Source organism: Engraulis encrasicolus, unplaced genomic scaffold, assembly GCF_034702125.1.
Source record: "Engraulis encrasicolus isolate BLACKSEA-1 unplaced genomic scaffold, IST_EnEncr_1.0 scaffold_52_np1212, whole genome shotgun sequence".
NCBI lineage: Eukaryota > Metazoa > Chordata > Actinopteri > Clupeiformes > Engraulidae > Engraulis > Engraulis encrasicolus.
This window is the reverse complement of record NW_026945841.1, coordinates 327501-352768: the sequence shown is the minus strand read 5'-3', so window position 1 is coordinate 352768 and position 25268 is coordinate 327501. Positions and strand designations below refer to the sequence as shown.

At 43.2% G+C, this 25268-nt stretch overlaps 1 protein-coding gene across 1 annotated transcript in view; it reads left to right on the top strand.

Moving 5' to 3' along the window:
- Positions 1-499: 499 nt before the first annotated feature.
- Positions 500-25268, top strand: part of LOC134444363 (putative helicase mov-10-B.1) — a 48155-nt gene continuing 23386 nt past the window's right edge. The window contains exons 1-11 of the mRNA XM_063193700.1: positions 500-721; positions 864-963; positions 7816-7982; positions 14858-15099; positions 16848-16946; positions 18165-18324; positions 19542-19670; positions 19991-20153; positions 20838-20995; positions 21485-21658; positions 23472-23619. Of these exons, the coding sequence (XP_063049770.1) occupies positions 585-721; positions 864-963; positions 7816-7982; positions 14858-15099; positions 16848-16946; positions 18165-18324; positions 19542-19670; positions 19991-20153; positions 20838-20995; positions 21485-21658; positions 23472-23619 (1677 nt within the window). The 5' untranslated portion in view covers positions 500-584. The remainder of the gene's footprint in view (positions 722-863; positions 964-7815; positions 7983-14857; positions 15100-16847; positions 16947-18164; positions 18325-19541; positions 19671-19990; positions 20154-20837; positions 20996-21484; positions 21659-23471; positions 23620-25268) is intronic.

The window sequence follows — 25268 nt, the reverse complement described above, 5'->3', positions numbered from 1 at the left end:
TAAATATTTTGTACAGGAATCTTACAAATTTCATTTTCACTACAATTAGGTTAGCCTATATTCAGGGGACCTAGACAAGGTGGGGCCTGTTTTGAAGGTGACTGCCTTGAATATAGGCCTAAAGTGCAGGGGGGAATCCTGGTGTGTGTTAATAGTACGGCCCCCTGAGGACTTTTACGGCCCTTGGAGGAATTTGAAGTCTATTGTAACAGATGTCTGAGTTCAGCAGGGGTTAACTCAAGAGAAAGCTCAACCAAGGCACTCTATGGACTCTTAATAGCCTATCAACACAGAAAGGAACTCTCAAAATTAACTAGAAGATATTTAGCCAACACAGTTGATATCAATGCACAATAACTCAACTTACTTCCGTGCAGAATTATGGCATGGAGTGGTGACGTCACCGGCCGCCTGCCGCTTGAGTTTCGTTTTTCATTCCGACGCTTGCGTTTCCCGAGAAGAGCAAACCCCCTTCGTAAGTCGGTGGCGATAGGTCTTACAGTGTGAATTAACAACGTCAGCTGTTGAGGAGATGCTTTCCTCGTTCTGGTGTGATCATAACTAAAACAAATTTCTGGGCGACGATGCCGCGAAAAACTCTTGCTCAAAATCGTCAGACGGGGCTCGATTTTATTGAGTTCCTGGTCGAAAATAACAGACTGTCGCGTAAATATAGTAAAAGTGAACTCAAGGCTATTTATGACAACGAGTTCAGGGACAGGTGAGTGAGCTGTTCTATTCATTTATATAGCCTACTTTAGGCCTGTTTATTGCCCATGTCGTTTGCACAGTTCTGCATGTTTTATAGAGTGTTGACATTTAGGCCTATCAGACTGTTTGTTTCTGCTGTGTTGTGTTTTCAGGGAGGTTAATAAAGACGAACGTTTTTCAAGCATATTCTACGCACTCTGTCAGGCAAACAAAGTTCGTGTGATCCGAGGAGTGGTGCATATAAAAGCGCAGGTAGGCTATGTGTCTCTTCCTTGGTATTCGGCGATATTGCCTAATGTCTTGCGCTGGATTCATGCGTCAGGTTTGACTAAGCCTGTGTCTTAAAAGGGGAAATAAAGCATGTGGGTTCATTTCGCCTTACAAAAATTTCCTGTGCAACTTTTTGCCTACCTTAAAATAGGCTAAAGAGGGGAAAAAAGCCGTATTGCAATACACCATGCTGTCCTATGCATCACTAACATGCCCCCCACACCCCTCCCCACTCCCATTCATCTGCCTAATGGCTGATTGTAAATGTGTGCTCTACTACTCTACTGTAGGCCTATGCAAAATGTGTTTGTAATGTTTATTAGGCTACAATGTATCTAGGCTGCTGGTCATCTTACTTTACTTCCTGACCAATGAAGTTACTTTGCTACATTTGTTGACCTGTAGGCCTATAAGGCTTTTGAATTGTAAATGTTTTATTGCTATTTATTAAGTTTTATTCTGTTGGTAGGCTATTTTGTACAGAATGTTCAAACAAGGAACCAAAGCTTCTTTTGTAAACTTATACTGTAATTACTTGAATGCCTAATAGGCTATATCTATATGTATGCCTACAGTATGCCCATAACCACAGAGATCATGGGCTCAGTGTTGCCAGATGTGTCAGTTACCCGCCCAATTGGGATAGCTGTCTGCCTGGGATAGCTGGGCTGGTCTGGGCTAGCCTGGGAACTCCCATACTGCCTTTAATTCTACACAATCGTTTCGATCTGAAAGAATCTCACTTATCTCACTTGTGATTAGGTCTGGTGTTAACCAGGCAAGGTCTGGGCTGTCTGCGGATAAAAATGGCCATTGGGCGGGTTTTTCTGTATATTTATGATCATAGAATTAAACACAATTTGGTTGAAATTTTGCGACATTTAGCGCGCCAGGTGGTTTTTTGAGCACCGTTTGGCCTTCATTTGCTATTTTTCACACTCGAGGCAAAGTAACAGCTGCTTCATACACTATCAGGAAGTCTCATTTCGGCTTCCCTCACACACACACACACATGTGCACGCACAGGCACACACACACACACACACACACACACACACACACACACACACACACACACACACACACACACACACACACACACACACACACAGGCACAGACAAAACATTCACTCTGACAGAGACTATGACCTTGTAACTGAAAATAAACAGATAAATAGAAATCACATTCCAGTATGGTGCACACATTCCTTTTCCTGTGAAATGGTTAACCCTTCGAAGTACGTATACTGTTCTGTGCTATACAGTTACTGGTATTCATATTATTATTATAATTATCATTATTAGTAGTAGTATTATCATCAGGGTCGCTGACAGTTTTGACCGGGCACGGAACAAAGTAATCGGACCGGCCCTTAACCCAATACATACAACGTAAGCAGGACCCAATTCTGGGCCCCCTCTGTCCCTAGGCCCGGGACAGGTTAACCCTTTGTCGCCCCTCTGTCTTCTTCCCTGATTATCATTGTGTATTCGGTAGTAGAAGTGCACTAGGTGGGGTTATAATAGCAATAAGAATACATTTAACCCTTAGCGCAGTGCTATGGCTCTCTGTAATGTCATGGCAATTTTGTTATGATGTAGTTAAGCATTCTCAGCAAGTGAATAGGGTCGCCAGGTAGTAATAATAATAATAGGCTACTTATTATTATGATTATAATTATATTCGGTAATAGAAGTGCACTAGGTGGGGTTGTAATAGCAATAAGAATACATTTAATAATAACAATAATAATAATAACAATAATAATAATAATAATAATAATAATAATAATAACAATAATAATAATAATAATAGTAATAATAATAATACTTATTATTATGATTATAATTATATTTGATAGTAGAAGTGCACTTGGTGGGGTGGGGTGCATAGTTGTGTTTAGTGTCGTTAAGTATCTCACATGGGCAGTATGATTCATCACCAAACCAGCTGACTGTTCAGCTTTTATGACTCACCAAACAACACACGCAGTAGTTTAGTTTATTGCACACAGCTCCTCTGCCAGCTACACTAACACACTTATCTAGTATTACAGCTACACACCATTACAGCTACACTCACACACTAGCGCAGACACCAAACTTTCACCAAAGTCTATGTATCTACTAGTATTACAACTACACAAACACACAGCCCAGACAGCAACACACTCCAGTATAAAACAACAGTATATTACAGCTACACAAACACACACTAGCCATAGTATTACAGTTTCACACCCACACACACACACACACACACACACACACACACACACACACACACACACACACACACACACACACACACACACAAACCTCCTTCAGATACTTGAGTTGTCTATACTTTACCTGGCAGGTACATGAAGAAACTCTGACCCACCTGGCACAGTGCCCACTGTGACACATTGTGGCATACCTGCAAGGGCGTAGGTTTGGCTTGAGCTTTGGTAGGGACAACTTCAACCAAAAAATTAAAAAAATAAAAAAATTACATAGATTCTTTATCTAGATTAATCTGACTGGTATTATAAAATTAATCTAGGCTCATTCAATAGGCCCTATAGGCCTATGCGCCCTACCGAAATAATGACTTGGGCCTAGGCCTATAAAGACTGTTTCTTAAACCAGGTGGCACATTAGACCAGAGCTCATATCCTTTTCCCAAAATGAACAGTGCTATACAGTAAGTGGTAGGCCTACATGTTCAACAGAGATAATTCTATTTAACATTTATTTAAACAAAATTGCTTCAACGACTAAGCATTTCTAATGGGTCTGGACAACATAACAATGGGGAGAGAGAGAGTGAGAGAGAGAGAGAGAGACAGAGAGACAGAGAGACAGAGAGAGAGAGAATATCTGTATCTGACTTTAAAAGGGTAGCGGCTCCTTTAAAGACGTAGGCCAGGCTACTCTTGGGCTACTTTCTGTAAAAGCAGTCAACAAGCTCCATCAAGACCGAGCCCCTTTGTCCTGGGAGAATAAACGACCCTTTTTTTGCCTGACGATATCTAAAACCTGACTTTTATTCTTAGAATGTCAGAGGAATCACAACTTGAAATTAATTTCTTTTGCCAAACTTTTTACAACATGCGGCACACGCGGCACGCGGCAACCGAAATGAGCAAGCATAAATCGCATTGAGCTATCGAGTAGTTTGACAGTCGGAATGTTTTGCAATTATGGCATGCATTATGTGAGGTGTGTGGATAGCCAACAGGCTACAGCAACTAATTCAAACGGCAGCATCTCCAGCATCCAGACTCTCTCATTCATTCATTCCCATGTTTATTTGCATCTGCCAGGGCTTAATCGATGGCTACAACGAGACCGTTAAAACTTGCACTCAAAAGGGAGGGTAGGAGGATAACGCTTATCTTACCTAAACACCGAACGATGCAACACATGCGTAGTAGCCTAGATGAAATCTTATGGGGCCGTAGGTTTACTGTTGAGGTAGCATAACTTCTTATGCCAGTCGTCCTTTTCTTTTTGGTAGCCTATCTCTGAGGCTCATCAATGTCAAATTCAGAAGGAAACATTCATGCCGTTTGAGTTTAATTCCAATACCAGACAGATGCGTTCACTTTTCAGCACCACCAGCGTGGACCACTGCTTCCGCCTGGCCGCTTGTTGCAGCCAATAGCGGCATGGGTCATCATAGCTCACTAACTAGCCAATTTAAAATGTTTTTTAAATGAATGCTACGACTGCATAGTATATTGAAATATTAAACTAATCAATGTAGATTTTCGTTCAGTTAGTTCTTTTTTTTTAAATTAATATGTCAAAAATTGGTCGGGACTATTTTATAGCCCTTGAATATTGGTTGTGACATGTCACGACCGTCCCTACCCAAATCTACGCCCATGCATATCTGACTATCACACATTGTGGCATACCTGACTATCACACATCGTGGCATACCTGACTATCACACATCGTGGCATACCTGACTATCACACATCGTGGCATACCTGAATATCACACATCGTGGCATACCTGACTATCACACTGTCACTATCTTTGCATGATGTTTTTAATTCCGAATTAAAAATTCCGAATTAAATAGTTCCGTCGAGTTTGCTTTGATCTTTCCTTTAATTCTGGATTAAGAGGTGTATACATGACGAATTCAAAGCAGAATTGGGCTTTATTCACAATTAAATGGAGTTAATTTGGAATTAATGACTTTCACACGTTGTGGCATACCTAACTATGACACATTGTGGCATGCCTGTAGCTTGATTATCATCGACTTTCAAATCTCTTCGAGACTTAGTCTGACCAAGACCATAACAATTAACATTTCCTTAACAGCATTTCCCAAATGGCCTCCATTGGTTAGTTAATGATTGTTTGCTTCCCAACAAAGTGGGAGGAGTTCTCGTATTTTACTCTTGACCTGACTGGTAGCAACGCTGAAGCTGTTGCGTCACTAGGAGGGCGCGGCCTGGCTAGCATACCTGACTATCACACGTTGTGGCATACCTGAGCAAGGTGCACAGTGCTTGTATTAACCATATCTAGCCTCTTGATCTTTTGATTGCCTCTATCTCTAAGTGGAGCATGAGGAGTATTTTCTTACATCACACTTAGTTGACACTTTAATCCAAAGCGATTTACAGTCATTCAGTACAGGGTATTGGTTTCAGTCCCTGGAGCAGTGTTAGGTGCCTTGGTACATGGTGTTGGTTACAGTGCCTGTATCAGTGTTAGGTGCCTTGGTACAGGGTATTGGTTACAGTGCCTGGAGCAGTGTTAAGTGCTTTGGTACAGGGTATTGGTTACAGTGCCTGGAGCAGTGTGGGGTTAGGTGCCTTGGTACAGGGTATTGGTTACAGTGCCTGTATCAGTGTTAGGTGCCTTGGTACAGGGTATTGGTTTCAGTCCCTGGAGCAGTGTTAGGTGCCTTGGTACATGGTGTTGGTTACAGTGCCTGGAGCAGTGTGGGGTTAGGTGCCTTGGTACAGGGTATTGGTTACAGTGCCTGGAGCAGTGTGGGGTTAGGTGCCTTGGTACAGGGTATTGGTTACAGTGCCTGGAGCAGTGTGGGGTTAGGTGCCTTGGTACAGGGTATTGGTTACAGTGCCTGGAGCAGTGTTAGGTGCTTTGGTACAGGGTATTGGTTACAGTGCCTGTATCAGTGTTAGGTGCCTTGGTACAGGGTATTGGTTACAGTGCCTGGAGCAGTGTTAAGTGCTTTGGTACAGGGTATTGGTTACAGTGCCTGGAGCAGTGTGGGGTTAGGTGCCTTGGTACAGGGTGTTGGTTACAGTCCCTGGAGCAGTGTTAGGTGCTTTGGTACAGGGTGTTGGTTACAGTCCCTGGAGCAGTGTTAGGTGCTTTGGTACAGGGTATTGGTTACAGTCCCTGGAGCAGTGTTAGGTGCCGTGCTCATGGGCACCTCAGCCATGCAGTGAGAGAGGGAGTGGTGCTGAGGGCAGATACCGGATGTTACTGTCATACGCATACAAATTACTGGTTATTACTGAATGCAAATACTGGATATTACGGTCATATCCTTGCGCTTGGTCTAGGCCAGTGGTTCTCAACTGGAATAGTCTTGAGACCCACAATTCCCCGTGGTCAATACGTTGTGACCCAAACTGTGTGTCGCACTGTCAGATTCTTCCAATGATAATAAAAAATATTACCATGCATTTCACAATATGCATTATTATTTGCATTGTATGCTGATATACAATGTGTCTTATGAAGTAGTGGAGAGGAAAAGGCCTATTAACCATGTTTCACTCTGTCTTCGACATCATAGTCATTTTTAGTGCATTGCATCACAGCTCCGCGACCCACCCAGGAACCCTCTGTGACCCACTTCTGGGTCCCGACCCACCAGTTGAGAATCACTGGTCCAGGCAGCCACTGGTAGCATTACTGCAATACCAAACAACCAATATATGGATCAAGTTTCAAGGTGTTCTTTTGGGGTTTTTAGTTTTTCTTTTTCAGTAACAACAACGTCCAGCCACCTCAATAGGTACAATGGAATAACTGGTCTATGTAATGTCATGTGCTAGTGTTGTAACTAGCCTACACTATACATACCCACCATCTACAACTCACGCTGCGTAAGTAGAGCCAGGAGTATCATTAAAGATCCCACACATCCTGGCTTCCATCTCTTCACACTGTTGCCCTCTGGCAGGCGCTACAAGGCATTATCAGCCAGAACCAATAGGATGAAGAACAGCTTCTTCCACAAAGCTGTTACAACAATGAAATCACACTTACTGGACAATGTTCATCTATAAAGGACTGTGCACTTTGTAGGGAAGCTAAAATCTCAGTATACTTTGTATATTGACAATAAAGGCTTTCTATTCTATTTCTATTCTATTTAATCTATGTTACTCTGATGCTCTTGTCTTTTATGTGGCTAATTTATAATGACATAGAATAACCTCTACCTGCTCCATACTCCATACCGTTGTAGGTCGTCATTATAATTCCTTTTTGTATGCAACAGCAATTAATTGCATTTGTTCATAGCTGTTTGGTTGTTGGCTTTTATTTTACATTTCTCAGCACCTTTACAACCACCCATAGGCAAGTAAAGCTTTCAGATGAAGTATGTATTTTGCTATAAAGGCGTACTGTTACACTGCGTCAGGAGTAGAGTCATAAGTAAGCACATGAGTACTTGTATTGTAGAATGCATAACACGCATACATTTGTCTTTTTTTCTAGAATATTCTAACCAGAGTGCATCAAACTAGCTACTCGCTAGCAAAAGCATCACTGCTTCATCGCTAACAAACCCTAAGGCAATGTTGTCAGCTCTACCTTCTTCTCTCTGTCTTCCTGTCATAGGTGAGGTTGCTGGACCAATGGCAACAGCCCCCTCGTAATGGTCCCGCCTCCTCGGCTCCATCGTCCAATGGGGCTGCAGCTCCAGGAGCCCCACCTGACGGGCAGTCTGGCGTCAAGGCGCGCAGGAAACTGGCGGCCAGCCTCCTCAGGCAGATGACCAACGACAAGTAAGCATTGCACTGATTCCCATTATGGCCAGTCATGGGTAAGCGTTTAGGGTGTCAGACTTGTAGCCCAAAGGTTGCTGGTTTGACTCCTGACCTGCCAGGTTGGTGGGGGGAGTAATCAACCAGGGCTCTGCCCAATCCTCCTCCATGACTGAGGTACCCTGAGCATGGTACGGTCCTGCCGCACTGCTCCCTAGGGGCGCCATTGAGAGCTGCCCCTTGCATGGGTGAGGCATAAATGCAATTCCGTTGTGTGCAGTGTGCAGTGTTCACTTGTGTGCTGTGGAGTGCTGTAGTTGGAGTTTCCCAAGGGGCTTTCACATTTACTGCATTGCACTGATACCCATTTACTCTACAGTAGAAGAGCTTTTTTCTTCCTCTGAAAACTCTCTATAACCATTTTCAAAAATATTAAAAGATCAAGTATTTCTATTGTCTTTCTCTGTTAATGTCCTTGAAATAAATACTTTAATGTTTGCATTTGTTATAGACATATCAGATGACATTGTACCAGTTACAGTTTTAACACTAGAACTACCAGGATTTTTCTGCCTACCTAGAAGTACCAGAGAGGGGTCATTTGACCCGGTGGCTTTTACCTAATACACTAATCACTCATTTTGTTATGGTAATGAGGCTATTAGGGGCCGTGTGTGGGGTGAGGGGTGAGGGGGTCACACCTTACAGTGCTAACAGCCAAGACAGAGGGACAGACAGCTTCTTCCCAAGGGCTATCAGCCTCCAAAATCAGTCACCACAGGTAAATAGCAACTTGCATGAAGATATCAGCAATAAAGACAGATAGCACAGTTTGGCGGACAGTTTGTTACCGTTTTTCTCCATTGGTTTGGCTCATTTCTTGAAACTGAGATGTCATTCTCAAAACATGGACAAATCCCAAAACTAATTTGCAGTTCCTCACAACAGAATGGCATTTATCATTGCTTTCATCAAATTTCAAATGCTTTTGTACATGTCTCAATCATTTAGTACATCCTTGCAAATGGTTATGTACAAGTATCCTACAGTTAACACAATCAGCTTACATTTAGTAGAATTTTCAACTGAATGTACATTGCTGATCTATCCCAATTGGTTGATTTTCAGTGTAATAGTTGTCCTGAAAACATGTCAGCACATTTTCTTCATATAAGTCATCAATGAACGAACGTGTGAATGTCCCATGTGATCATGACGAATCATATGACTGCAACCAGATAATGGTTGAATTACAGTTTTTCTTGATTGTTTTGGCTCATTTCTTGAAACTGAGATGACATTCCTATAACCATTGGGTCATTTGGACAAACATTCTTACACTTCTGCACAACAGTTCAGATAACTAGCAAAATGTCATATACCTCCCAAAACACCTCATTCTTGGATCAGCACTAAACCTTCTGCCACATAAATAGTCAGTACCATCAAGATGGCATAGATCCTTCTCAATTGCTTTGGCTCATTTGCATTCATTTAGTCCTTCTGTCAAAATAAACTGGATGGTTCAGCATAACTACATGGATCCTCATCACTCGCTCATATCACCACAAAAACAGTTTACCCATGTGTCAAAACTAAATTTCTTCCCCACATATATCATCAGTACCCTCAAAATACATTGTCCCTTTGCCATTGTGTAAGCACTGCCAGTCAAAATGGTTAGGTGTTTTATCTACGTTCAGCTAACAGATTTCGACTATGTATAAAAATGAAAAGTGAGTGAAACTATTGAAGTTTGACAACACAGATAGTTTACCAAGGACATTTATCAGTAACTTTCTTTACTGTAAATTCATATACAGAAAGTAATGCCCATATATCACAGGTTTCTCATGGGTTTGGCTCATTTCTCAAAACAGAGATAACATGGACAAATGCCAAAGCAACTAGCAATTGTTCAAAACAGAATGTCGTTTGAAAAAATGTCATGAAATTAGCCAAATAACATGGAAACTGTAGTATACACGGTTGTAAAATTATTTTCTACTTACTAGTAAAGTTACAATACCATCTGACCTGTTGAACACTGTCATGAATTTACTATGTAATGAAATTCTTAAAATATGATGTCCTTGACAGTTTTGGGAACTACGTAGACCACTATGATGACTTACACAATGAAATAATGCTGACGTGTTTTGGAGAGGGCAACCATTAGACTGAGAATTGTCTAATTCGTTTAGATAAGCAAGGTGAATTTATTTGGAAAATGTGCTGAATGTATGCTGAATGTGTCAACTGAAGGGTATTTGTACATATCCATCTGCAGAGATGTACTAAACATTTGAGACATGTACAAAGCATTTGATATCTGATGAAAGCAATGAAAAATGCCATTCTGTTTTGGGAAATTGCAAGTTGGTTTGGGGATTTGTCCGTGTTGTTTTGAGAATGTCATCTCAGTTTCGAGAAATTAGCCAAACCAATCGAAAAACTGTAACGTGTGAATCTCCCATGCCATGTGACCATAACGACTCATGTGAATGCAACCTGGCAATTGTTAGATGGATAAATACCAGTGCATGTGGACTACTGCTTAATTTCCCTCAAAATGTTGTGGTGAAAGAAGCTCCTCTCCAAGGAACGAAGATGCAGAGATACAGCACTCAACAGGCATTGGAAATGATCCACACACACACACACTCTGTGTCTCAAGTGACAGCTGTGAGCTGCTAACAGCCACATTTCCACAACAAAAGGAGTGTCCGCAGGGGGTCCAAAGGGTCAAATGACCCCCTTGTGGGGCTTTTAGGTAAAAAGGTCAATTGACCCCTCCGTGGTAGTTCTAGTGTTAATAATGCTGTCTTATAATAATCAGTATAAATAATAAATAATATAAATAATATAGATAATATAATAATGAGATAAAAATAAATAACATTGAATAAATAAATGAAATAAAATAAAATATATCTTTGAAATGAGCTCACCTCATGCTGACCTCATGTGCTGCCGGACTCTGTATCTCTGCATAAATGGTGTTGAAATACACACCACCGTCAAGAAACTGAGAAATGTTGAAGCTTTTGAAGGATTGTGCTGCACTTTACTGTACTTTACTGCACTTTATTGTACTTTACTGCACTTTGCTGTTCTGTATCGCAGAGCGGTAGCCACTTCACAAGGATGACGGTGGCAGCGAATACAATTTATCTTCTTTTATTTCCTGCCCTCTCAAACTCTAATGCGGGCATAAGGAGTTGTCCCTCAAGAAAAACAACAAACACTACACTTATCACTAGACCCAATAAATTCACACCTCACACTATCATGACACGTCTGCTCTTTGTTTAATTCTCCTCAGCTCTGACTACAAAATAATTAACGTCTTCGAACCCTTATCAATAACCCCACCCCTTATCAATACCCGTCCTATCTAATCCCTTAATTTTTCCCGCCCGGCCACCTTGCCCCAAATCAAAACACATCCCAAAACTGATTGGCACACTCAAAGAATTCTAGAAGACACACAAGGGAGTGTGAAACAACATTCACGAGCACAGATACACATACACACATTCACACACATATGGACACAGATACAAACATATTCACACACATTCACACACAGATACACACACATTCACACACATTAACACACAGATACACACACATTCACACACACATATGGACACAGATGCAAACACATTTACACACACTAACACACAGATACACACACATTCACACACATTAACACACAGATACAAACACATTCACACACATTAACACACAGATACAAACACATTCACACACATTAACACACAGATACACACACATTCACACACATTAACACACATATACACACACATTCACACACATATGGACACAGATACAAACACATTCACACACATTCACACACATATGGACACAGATACAAACACATTCACACACATTCACACACAGATACAAACACATTCACACACATTAACACACACATTCACACACAGATACACAAGTAAGACTTAACTTTACGGATCCCTAATAAGGGGGTTATTTCGTGTTAATTTTAGTTATTTCATAGTTATTTCAGGATAATAAATGTGTGTGTGTGTGTGTGTGTGTGTGTGTGTGTGTGTGTGTGTGTGTGTGTGTGTGTGTGTGTGTGTGTGTGTGTGTGTGTGTGTGTGTGTGTGTGTGTGACGTGTGTGTGTCTGTGTGTGTGTGTGTGTGTGTGTGTGTGTGTGTGTCTGTGTGTGTCAACAAACTGTCACCATGCTGCGTGTCACCACAATGCACTAGAAACTGTATGGTTATTTTGCTGTTGTTACTAAAAACAAACAGTTATTACCCTGAAATAACTATGAAATTAACATGAAATTACCACCTTATTTGCGATCCGTAAAGTAAAGTGTTACCGATGCACATACATTCACACACACAGATACAAACACATTCACACACATACTGACACAGTCAGAGAGTAAATCATATGGGGAAGCACACAGTGCACTCGAGTGGGGCTCGGCGCTACAGTTCTTTACTGTACTTTACTGCACTTGACTGTACTTTACTGTACTTTCCTGTACTTAATTGTACTATACTGCACTTTACTGTACTTCCCCTATGGCAGGGGTTCCCAACCTGTTTCAACTTGTGGCCCACTTGAAATTGTCACAAATGTTCGGGGCCCACCTCTGACCCAATTAAGAATAAAACTCAAATAAATCAACAGCAACACACACCAAAATATGATTATAATTTTTAGAAAATGATTTCAAGGCCCACTTGGAATACCTTCATGGCCCACCAGTGGGCCCCGGCCCATAGGTTGAAAATCACTGCCCTACAGCCATGTGATCTTTAGCAGCCTCACCCCCTTCAAACACAATGACCGGGTGGCGTGCTTTGGCAAATGCATGTATGAGCCCAGTGCTAGGTCACAATCCAGACAGGAGCTGGTTTCAACACTGCAGAGGGGAGCTGTGTGTGTGTGTGTGTGTGTGTGTGTGTGTGTGTGTGTGTGTGTGTGTGTGTGTGTGTGTGTGTGTGTGTGTGTGTGTGTGTGTGTGTGTGTGTGTGTGTGTGTGTGTGTGTGTTAGTGTCAATGGCATGAGTGTGAACCCAGTTTTAGAGAGGAGTGTGTGTGTGCATGTGTGTGTGCTAGTTTCAAAGGCAGGTGTGTGTGTACAGGTCGACAGCAAACAGGTTGGTGTGTGTGTGTGTGTGTGCGTGCGTGCGTGCGTGCGTGCGTGCGTGCGTGCGTGTGTGCTGGTTTCAAAGGTTGCCTCTGTATGTGTGGGGCAGGAGGTTATGCAAACATATTATTATAACAGCATCCTCTTTTCACTGGCACTTCACACACACACACACACACACACACACACACACACACACACACACACACACACACACACACACACACACACACACACACACACACACACACACACACACACACACACACACACACACACAACTAGCATCCCTGTTCTTTACAGTAATTACCAGTATTTGTATATGACAGTAATATCCTGTATTTGCATGCTGAATTGCCCTCGAGTCACCTTAACCCCACATTGCTCCAGGGACTGTAACCAATAACCTGTAATATTTGTATACCCTGCCCTTACCTCTCCCTACACCTCCACCCATGGCTGAAGCGCCCTTGAGAGCGAGACAACTATCCCCACGTTGCTCCAGGGACTGTAACCAATACCCTGAACTAAGTAACTGTAAGTCGCTTTGGATTTAAAAAGCGTCAGCCAAGTGCAATGTAATATAATACTCCTCATACTCCACCCAGAGATGAAGACAATAACAACTTCACCAAATAAACTACCAGCAAAGAATACCAGTGTGCGGTGATTCATCCTTCATTTACTTGGATTACTCTTACTGCACATCACCAGCACCTGGACAGTGGTTGTGCACAGGGACGTTACTTTGAGTACTATTATATTATAATTAGAATATTACATTATATTATATTATATTAAGGCTGGGGCTCTATCTTTTATTACAGTTAATTCCGTAGTTAGTTATTTTTACTACTTTTAGTTCTGTAGTGAGTTATTTTTACTATAGCTAGTTACCATGATGTAATGTATTGTGGTCGGCCGTGGTGTAATGTGACAGCTGTGGTGTAATGGTTAGAGAGTTGAAATGTAGATCAACCCCCACCCTTACCAATCCCTTCCCTCCATGACCGAAGTGTCCTTGAGCAAGGCACCTATCCCCACACCGCTCTAGGGACTGTAACCAATACCCTTGAGCAAGGGCACCTATCCCCACACTGCTCTAGGGACTGTAACCAATACCCTTGAGCAAGGCACCTATCCCCACACTGCTCCAGGGACTGTAACCAATACCCTGTAATATCACAAGTCGCTTTGGATGAAAGCCTCAGCTAAGTGTAATCAATGTAATTTAATAGACAGTAGTCGCAACGCGTCAGCCCGTTTAATTAAAGGCTTTTTAACTTCACCAGCAGTGTGCCTTGGAATCTTTGGTAGACCTTATCAACAGCCACAACTGGAGCTAAGTCTGACCATAATTTAAGAAACTTTATCTCCTTGAGCCAAAGAGCACCTGCTAAAGAGACAAAAGTGAAGCAGCACTCCTCCATGATCAACATTCCCCAGTGAACAGTTGATTTTTTTTAGCATACAATGTCTAATTTAATAATGTAATAGTAATGAAATGTGTTGTGTGTTGCAGTTCAGAGTTCCTGGGCGAGCGTGGGGGTGTGCGCATCACGTGTGACCAGGTGGCGTGTGAGGGCGGCCGTATCTGCGTGCGAGTGCAGGGCGGCGAGGTGTCCCATTCAAATGAATGGCAAAGTAGCGCGCTATCTTTGGCTGGTTTCTGAGGTCCGGAGAAATTGGGAACTCCACCCACTATAATGAAATGTGTGTGTGTGTGTGTGTGTGTTGCAGTTCAGAGTTCCTGGGTGAGCGTGGGGGAGTGCGCATCACGTGTGACCAGGTGGTGTGTGAGGGCGGCCGTATCTGCGTGCGAGTGCAGGGCGGCGAGGTGTGTGCGGTGCAGCTGCGGGTGGAGAACGCCGGCGAGGGGACGGTCGTCTTCACCTACTACTCCCTACTGCACTGGATACCCCACTTCTACCTGGAGGACGAGCACCGAGTCACCCGCGCCAGCCCACTACACCTCCAACCAGGTAAGACATGAGCCCGCCCATAACACCTGCAACCAGGTGAGACATTAGCCTGCTTCTATAGTCACCCGCACCAGCCCACTGCACCTCCAACCAGGTGAGACATTAGCCCGCCCACTACACCTGCAGCCAGGTAAGACATGAGCCAGTCCACTACACCTCCAACCAGGTAAGACATTAGCCTGCTTCTATAGTCACCCGCGCCAGTCCACTACACCTGCAACCAGGTAAGACATTAACCTGCAACACTACACCTCCAACCAGGTAAGTCATTAGCCTGCTTCTATAGTCACCCGTGCGAGCCCACTACACCTGCAACCAGGTAAGACATGAGCCTACAACACTACACCTGCAAACAGGTAATATATGAGCCCCCCCACAACACCTGCAAACAGGTAAGACATTAACCTACAGCAGTGATTCTCAAAGTGTGGTCCGGGGACCACTAGTGGTCCGCGACACAGCTCAGGTGGTCCGTACGGGGATTTCTAATTATCCAAGACAGGCTAGCAGTAGGCTATATTTGTAACATTATAACAGAGATAAACATAACTGAGGTCTTATTCACATCACAATAATACATGTGAGTAAAAAACAAGTGATCTGCATTGAAATTAGCAGTTTCAAATAAGAACCCCTCAACTGTTAATTTAGTTGACAGGTGGTCCCTGAACATTTTGGGGGGGACTAAGGGGTCCTCGATCTGAATCACTGACCTACAGTCACCCGCGCCAGTCCACTACACCTCCAACCAGGTAAGACATTAGCCCGCCCACTACACCTGCAGCCAGGTAAGCCATTAGCCAGCCCACTACACCTCCAACCAGGTAAGACATTAACCTACCCACGACACCTCCAACCAGGTGAGACATTAGCCCGCCCACTACACCTGCAACCAGGTAAGACATGAGCCGGCCCACTACACTTGCAACCAGGTAAGGCCACATACAGTATGACCACATACTTGATGGTTTCAATGACGTCGTTAATGCTTCTAGCATCAATCGGCGTTGGTACTCGCGGCAAATAGAAACAGGCACACCTGTCCATTTTTTCCCATGTGTGTAATGCTCACCTTTCCTCCTCTCCCAGATGTGTTGTAATCCTCACCTGTACCTCCTCCTCTCCCAGGTGTGTTGTAACCCTCACCTGTCCTCCTCCAGGTGTGTTGTCACCCTCACCTGTCCTCCTCTTCTCGCAAGTGTGTTGTAATCCTCACCTGTACCTCCTCCTCTCCCAGGTGTATTGTAACCCTCACCTGTCCTCCTCTCCCAGGTGTAACTCTCACCTGTACCTCCTCCTCTCCCAGGTGTGTTGTAAGCCTCACCTGTACCTCCTCTCCCAGGTGTGTAATGCTCACCTGTCCTCCTCCAGGTGTGTTGTCACCCTCACCTGTACCTCCTCCTCTCCCAGGTGTATTGTAATCCTGACCTGTCCTCCTCTTCTCGCAAGTGTATTGTAATCCTCACCTGTCCTCCTCTTCTCGCAAGTGTGTTGTAATCCTCACCTGTCCTCCTCTTCTCAGGTGTGTTGTCACCCTCACCTGTACCTCCTCTTCTCGCAAGTGTGTTGTAATCCTCACCTGTCCTCCTCTTCTCGCAAGTGTGTTGTAATCCTCACCTGTCCTCCTCTTCTCGCAAGTGTGTTGTAATCCTCACCTGTACCTCCTCCTCTCCCAGGTGTGTTGTAACCCTCACCTGTCCTCCTCCCAGGTGTATTGTCACCCTCACCTGTACCTCCTCTTCTTGCAGGTGACCAGTACGAGGTGACCCTGAAGTTCCAGAGTCGCCAGGTGGGGCTGTACCGGGCCAGCGTGGTGTTTGAGTTCCGGAACTCCGCCAGTGGCTCAGGTAAGCCATCCTTCAACATGGACTAGTACAGTGTTTCCCAAACTTCACCATGACAACGCCCCCTCCCCCCCCCCCCTGACATGGGCCGTGCCACACTATTTTTTCTGTGCACCCGATTTTACAACTTGATTAAGTTCATGCATTCCTAAACCCATTCAAGTACTACAGAAAGCAATACACATATCAACATTGGAAATATAGAAATTATTGCACTGGGATTTGTAAGTCTATTTTTTGGTTTATTTTGGCAATTTAAGTTATTCAATTTATTCANTTTTTTAAAACCCCTGGACTAGTAAACCATTTTATTACCTAATTCCATTTCACACAATAGATTAGAATTCTTCTTAGCATGCTACTGAAAATACATACTTTTTCACATTATATTTCATTTTCCGATTCCCTTTTGCACGAAAAACAATAATGGATAATTGTTGAAAGGCTAAAACTATCACTGCAATCACGTAATTACACTATTTGGAATAGGAAATAATGTGAGATATGCACTTTAAAGGGACACTGTGTAAGATTTTTAGTTGTTTATTTCCAGAATTCATGCTGCCCGTTCACTAATGTTACATTTTTCATGAACTTTCCACCAGCCTCAAATTCTAAGTATTCATTATGACTGGAAAAATTGCACTGTTCATACATGAAAAGGGGGATCTTCTCCATGGTCCGCCATTTTGAATTTCCAAAAATAGCCATTTTTAGCTGCAAAAATGACTGTACATAGGCCATACTAGCAGTAGGCAGCACAGTTTCAATGAGTAGCATAGTTGCAGTACCTGTCTTGACCTTTTCCTGCACTTTAACATCTCAAATACTGGCTCTGGTTCTGGCTCGGGTACAGGTCCAGGTTGGGCCAGCCCTTCCACCTGGTGTGGCTGGTAGATGGCTCATGGGTCACTCAGCACTCGGTACCAAAACGGTGTGTATTAAAGAAAAACAGCGAAATGGTCAGTGTGCAGGAGTTTTTTCAAAATTGTCTGAAGTGGTTAGCATCTGAAATGGTGGCTCTAGTTCTGCAGTGGCTTGGGTTCTGGTACAGGCAGTGCCTCTGACAGCTTTTGCTGGGCCCAGGACAAATTAATTTGAAAGGGTCCCCTAACCAACACATGTAATGTAATGAGGACCCAATGTTGGGCCCCCTTTCTCAATGGGCCCAGGACAACTGACCCCTTAATCCCCCTGTCGGCTTTCCTGGCTCGGCTACAGGTGCGTTGGGCCAGCCCTTCCACCTGGTGCGGCTGGTAGAGGGTCTTCACTCCTCCCCCCTGCTGGACGCCTTGGCCCCCACCGCCCCCTTCAGGCCGCGCACGGTACAGCTGATACAGAGCACCTGCTCCAGGGTGGAGGACGGACTGCGCCCCGACAGGTGAGCAGGGACATCTACTGTACCCTGTGTGTGTGTGTGTGTGTGTGTGTGTGTGTGTGTCTGTGTGTGTGTGTGTGTGTGTGTGTTTGTGTGTGTGTGTGTGAGGATGGATTGCGCCCCGACAGGTGTGTAGTCATGCCTACTGTAGTCAGGGTACTCCCTCCTAGTGATGCAACACCTGTGGCGTTGCTTCTAGTCAGGCCCTGAGCAATACAGATATCGTTTCTGAGCTCCGGAAAAATCGGGAACTCCATCCGCTTTGTCGATAAGCAATCAACTTTGTGCAGGTGGGGCTGCAGGTTAACCGTTTTAAGAAAATGGGGTTCCGCAGGCTCATAGGAGTCTATGTAGAACCTTAGAATCCTGGGGGAGTTCCCCCAACGTGATGTCATACCTGCAACCCCACCTTGAAGCGGAGATGTTCTATTGGGACTTAGAAAAGGTTTAGTTTATCTTCGGCACAGCTTTTTCTGGCCTCGAACAAGGAAACTGATGGATCCGGGTTAACCATGCCGTTATCTTCTTGGTCAGACCAACATCTCTGTACGAGATTTGAAATTCGATGATTATCAGGCAAACCTACTGTACACTTTGGGTTCATGAAATGCCTCTGCGTACGTCATTGTCCCATCATCGTGTAAACACCGGTATACTACACCAGGTGTATAATATAAACTGTGTATACTACACCAGGTGTATAATATAAACTGTGTCTCTATACTACACCAGGTGTATAATATAAACTGTGTATACTACACCAGGTGTATAATATAAACTGTGTCTCTATACTACACCAGGTGTATAATATAAACTGTGTCTCTATACTACACCAGGTGTATAATATAAACTGTGTCTCTATACTACACCAGGTGTATAATATAAACTGTGTCTCATCTCATAGCCAGGTGTATAATATAAACTGTGTCTCTATACTACACCAGGTGTATAATATAAACTGTGTCTCTATACTACACCAGGTGTATAATATAAACTGTGTATACTACACCAGGTGTATAATATAAACTGTGTCTCTATACTACACCAGGTGTATAATATAAACTGTGTCTCTATACTACACCAGGTGTATAATATAAACTGTGTCTCTATACTACACCAGGTGTATAATATAAACTGTGTCTCTATACTGCACCAGGTGTATAATATAAACTGTGTATACTACACCAGGTGTATAATATAAACTGTGTCTCATCTCATAGCCAGGTGGTGCAGAGTCTGGAATGGGTTGTGGAGCTGAAGGGGTACGACATTCCCGATTACATCAACGACCTCATCAACTTCATGAAGCATCAGCCATGTGAATCTGTTCACAAGGCACTCGAACTAAAGTAAGTAACATGGTCTATGGGTCGGTCTATGAAGCTGATTGCACATTTATCAATATTTTTTAAATGCATTGGTTTTGGCCTTGCGTTAACCATGTGAACTGAGTTTTTAGAATGTGCTCTTCAAAATTCCAATTAAAAAAATATCCCATTTAGTTTTTTTTTTTTACTTTAATCCATGTCTTTTCATGTAAACAGATTAAAAAAATACTAATTTTAAAATATCTGCATGCGTGTAATGACATCTTGTATATTTGGTTGTTTGTGTGTGTGTGTGCGTGCGTGCGTGCGTGCGTGCGTGCATGTGTGCGTGTGTGTTTCAGAGCTCTCCTGGAGTCCCCGTTGAGTTTTGAGAACTACTGTAAGAGATTTCAGCTGCTGATTCAGCTGGAGGAAACTCAGATGCAGGTGGACATTAGAGCTTACGACATGGAGGCCGCCAAAATGACCAAAGACGCTACAAACAAGAGGCTACTCACACTCAAGGTGTGTGTGAATGGATGTGTATTTGGGTCAAAGACGTCCAAAATGAAATTGTCCTTCAGTGTAACTGTAACTCTTACTGTAACTGCAAAAACATGACTCTTTTTATTTATTTGTTTTTTCCAGTGAATTTATGAAAGCCTCGGCTGTCTTCCATTCACTTCAATCAATTAAAAAATCATGTTTTTTACAGTTACAGTCAGCAGAAGGTATTCGTTACACTGAAGGACAATTTCACTTTGACCCGTTTGTGTGTGTGTGTCTCTCCAGGTAAGTCACACTCTGCTTGTGATCTCAGAGCCTACATCATGCAGGAGACCATCAACAAGAAACTGCATACTCACAAGTTGTGTGTGTGTGTGTGTGTGTGTGTGTGTGTGTGTGCGTGACTATGTGTACACGCATGTGCGTACGTATGTGTGTGTGTGCTGGTGTGTTTGTGTATGTGTACACGCATGTGCTTACGTGTGTGTGTGCTTGCGTGTGTGTGTGTGTGTGTGTGTGTGTGTGTGTGTGTGTGTGTGTGTGTGTGTGTGTGTGTGTGTGTGTGTGTGTGTGTGTGTGTATGTATGCATGCTTCTGTGTGTGTGTGTGTGTGTGTGTGTGTGTGTGTGTGCGCATACATGCATGTGTGTGTGTGTGTGTGTGTGTGTGCATGTGTGTGTGTGTGTGTGTGTGTGTCCACAGGTGCCGGGTGTGGCTGAGAATCGTCCGTCTGTGTTGAGGGGGGATCACCTGCTGGTCAGCAAGTCTAAAGAGCACCACCTAGGGGACGCAGCGACCAAGTACAAGGGCTACGTGCACCGCGTGGAGTGTGAACAAGTCAAACTGGGCTTTGGACAGAAGTAAGTATCAGAAGATCCATATTGAGGAAAGCATTTTATTTTGAATGTATTATCATATACAGCTGCGGAGAAAAAAATAAGCGACCACTTCGACATTGTGAGTTTTTTTCTGGTTTTACTACTTATAAGCACATGTTTGAGTAAAAGGAACATTGTTGTTTCATTCTATAAACTACTGACAACATTTCTTCCGAATTTCGAATTAAAATATTGTCATGTAGCGCATTTATTTGCAGAAAGTTGAAAATAGTCAAAATACCAGAAAGTAAGAGTTGTAGAGACAGAGAAGTAACTATCGGTAAGCAGATGCAGCAGTTACTTCGGTTAATTTCAGGAGGCCTCAATGTCATTCAGACTCCAGCCATGAGTCTGAGGGTTGTATGCACTCTTGATTATGCATGAAACCCGCGTTGTCAAATGACTAAACTAAATACATGCATGATTGTGTATGTGTGTGTGTGTGTGTGTGCATGTGTGTGATCATGTCAGGCTGATGTCCGGCTTCATTGATGGGATGTTGTTTGATGTGGTGTTCACGGTGAACCGTCTGCCGGTGCGGCTGCAGATGAGGGCGGTGGAGCTGGCGCACACACATGACCTCAAAGACCTCCTCTTCCCCTCAGGGTCAAAGGTCACCAGCCCTGCAGAGCTGCCCAAACCCAGGTTAGGATACAAACACACACACACACACACACACACACACACACACACACACACACACACACACACACACACACACACACACACACACACACACACACACACACACACACGCACACACACACAGGCACACACACACACGCACCTCCTCAAAGACCTCCTCGTCCCCATGGAGTCACAGTTCACCAGGTCAGGACACCACACGGACAAAAAGGGGAAAAACATAGCCGATATCAAACCCATAATACAAAACTACGAAAGGTCTGGGAAAATAAAGCTATCCCGGACGAGCCCCCAATATGTTACAAATAGGTAACATGAAAAGGGGCAGACGCAAAAATCAACATGCAACTGAATTCTTGAATGAAGCCAATGTGACAATTAAAGGTGCACTGTGTAGGATGGTAGCCAGAGTTGGTATTGCAACTATGCTGTTTATTGCCTCCGCCAAGGAGGTTATGTGCTCGCTTGAGTGTGTTGTGAGTTTGTGATTGTTAGTTCGTTCACTGCTGCTTCACCCTCTGCTACCACAAGAGGGTGTGCACGATGAAAACAAATTCAGCAAGGGCAGATATACTCTGCATGTTTAATGAACATTCATTTGGAAACTGGAATGGTTCCTCTGAAGTGTTAACTCGTACAACAACAAGTTAAATTCTAATGACTACACAATAAAGCCGTCAGATCCAAAAGTGTTGAGGGTCCCCTAAGCCACCGTGAATAATGCACAGCATCCAAGCGGTTGTTGGTTGAATATCTGAAACTATGTGCTTCAATATGAACTCACTTGTGAACATACCAAGCCTCTTAATGTACGTACATTGTTAACTCTTTTCCTTTTGACAACATGAGTTTCATTTCAGATAGGGTAATTCCTAGCTTCCATAGTAACCAGTAAACTGAATGAAATGTTATTTAATTAGCATCCCGGTTTGGAGTTGTGTGTCCGAGGTCCCAAGCAAACTCTGTCGGGACACAAATATGTCCCGGTTTTGGCCACCCACTACATGTCTATCGGGGTAAATATAGAAAAGATGACATGTTTACCTGCCACAATTAATGGCAGCCAGCGCTTGTATAGAAAGTCTGAAGGAGTCAGGTGCGATTTGTCATTCCTCCCCCTAAAATTGATTAGAATGCAGGAAATTGCATCTAAAAACGTCAAGTTTAGAAATCTAATGACGTCATGTTAAAGCTAAAGAACTTTCACTTTCTTCTCATCCACCCAGAGAACATGACTGATAAGTGACATTACTATAACTGGAACAGTATTCATTTTGAAAATTTGACGGCAGGGACATATCGATAGCCTATGTTTGCAAACTGATTCTTTTTGCCTATATTTTAATTCTGGCTCTCTGAGCACTTTTCTAGTTGAATCTGTGCTGCCAATTGCCAAGTTTGATCTTTGAATGAATATTTTCAAAATTATAAACTAATATTTACTAGTATGATCAAAGTACAGTAAGTTGTGCAACTACAAATGACCATTTGAGGAAATTCAAAATGGCGGATGTGAAGAGGATCCATCTTTTCATGTATGAAAAGTGCAATTTTCCCTGTCATAATGAATGCTTAGAATTTGATGGTGGTGGTGGTAAGTATTTTTTGAAGAAGGTAACGTTTGTGAATGGGCAGCATGAATTCTACTAATGAAACTACTGAAAATATTACACTGTGCACATTTTGTCATTTGAAGTGGATTTCTATTTCTCCTCATTTGGGAAAACTTGGTTCTCATATCTGTAGTGTGTGTGTGTGTGTGTATGTGTGTGTGTGTGTGTGTGTGTGTGTGTGTGTGTGTGTGTGTGTGTAGGTTGTTTGACTCTAAGCTGGAGAAGAACCCAGAGCAGTACTGTGCGGTCCAGAACATGGTGGCAGGAGTGTCCCGCACCGCCCCCTACCTGCTCTTTGGACCCCCCGGAACCGGGAAGACCGTCACCATCGTGGAAGCCATCAAACAGGTGTGTGTGTGTGTGTGTGTGTGTGTGTGTGTGTGTGTGTGAGAGTGAGTGTGTGTGTGTGTGTGTGTGTGTGTGTGTGTGTGTGTGTGTTGTGTGTGTGTGTGTGTGTGTGTGTGTGTGTGTGTGTGTGTGGTGTGTGTGTGTGTGTGTGTGTGTGTGTGTGTGTGTGTGTGTTTAAGGGTGCATCAAATGCCCTTTGCAAAATCCCACTCTGCTCTTGCAGTATTGTTCCTTTGCACTACCATGACTTGCTTTCACATTTCTTGCAAATTCGATTCATGTTAAAGGGTTGCACAATAGGCGTGACATTTTGAATTGCAGTGCATGACGTTTTTAGCAAAATCTTTGCAAAGTTTGTTTTGCGGCTGTTTTGATCAAACCAGTAAGGAAAGTCATTTGGGGGGGCTAGCCCCCCACACCTGGGCTTGCATGCCCACCCACGGGCACCCCGGTTCGAGTCCGGTCGGGGTCATTTCCCGATCCTCCCCTGTCTCTCTGTCCCATTCACTTCCTGTCACCATCTTCGACTGTCCTGTCAAATAAAGGCATAAAAATAAACATTATAAAATCAGTAAGGAAAGTAATTTGGAAAGATGCTCACTTTGCCTTCCCAACAACATCAAGCCGCCAAACAATTGGCTAGATCAGGGGTCCCCAAACTTTTTTCTCTGGGGGCCACATTATCGTTCCTGACTGTGATCAGGGGCCGGGATCAATCATGTGGGCTTTATACTAGGCCACTGCCTGTTATAACCATAATTTCTAGCACAAAATAGTTAATCATTACAAGTGATTTGCAAAAGAAGTGAGTACTTCACATGTTTTTTTCAATTTGAAATACCACAGGTATTCCTTTTTTCATTTCTAATAACCATGTACAAATACCGAGGAAAGGTTGGAAAAATATGGTAATTGACAGTTTATGAGTGATACAATAGAAATGGTAGGCCTGTTTATATTACAGTGAGATGAGAAACTATCAAGACAAGAAACTTCTGGTGATTCACACTAGGTTAGTGAAAATGAAACTGTAGGAAGGCCTGTTGATAAACAAAATAAAATATTTAAAAATATATATTTTATCATTACTTTTTTCTGTGAGGATTGGTTCTTTGGGCCAGTTCAAATGGTGAGGTGCAGAGAAGTGGAGGGCCGGTCAAAGGGGCGTGGCGGGCTGCATCCGGACCCCAGACCTTAGTTTGGGGACCCCTGGGTAGGGGTGGGCAGTAATAATATTGTGTGCAGTATTTTTTCCTCAATGATAGAGATTTTGTCTCATACCGTCTACCGCAATAGATGTAGAGTTATAGTTATAGATTAAAAGTTAAAAAATATGTTTTCAAATTATTTGAATGACAAGAATTCCCACATAGATAAAACAATGTCTGACCAGTCATTTCCAAAAAATAAAATGCAAAAAATGGTGTTTTGGTCATTTTGCCACAAAACGCTTAATTTTAACATTTTATACACAAATGTACAATACCGTGATATATACCGTGGCTAAAATTATACAGAGGTATACATTTTTGGCCATACCGCCCACCCCTACCCCTGGGCTAGAGGGTGGCTACATGAGTGTTGGAACATGGCTAAAAGATTAGCGCATAGGGGCTANAACTAGGGATGGCACAAACCGCACCGAAAAC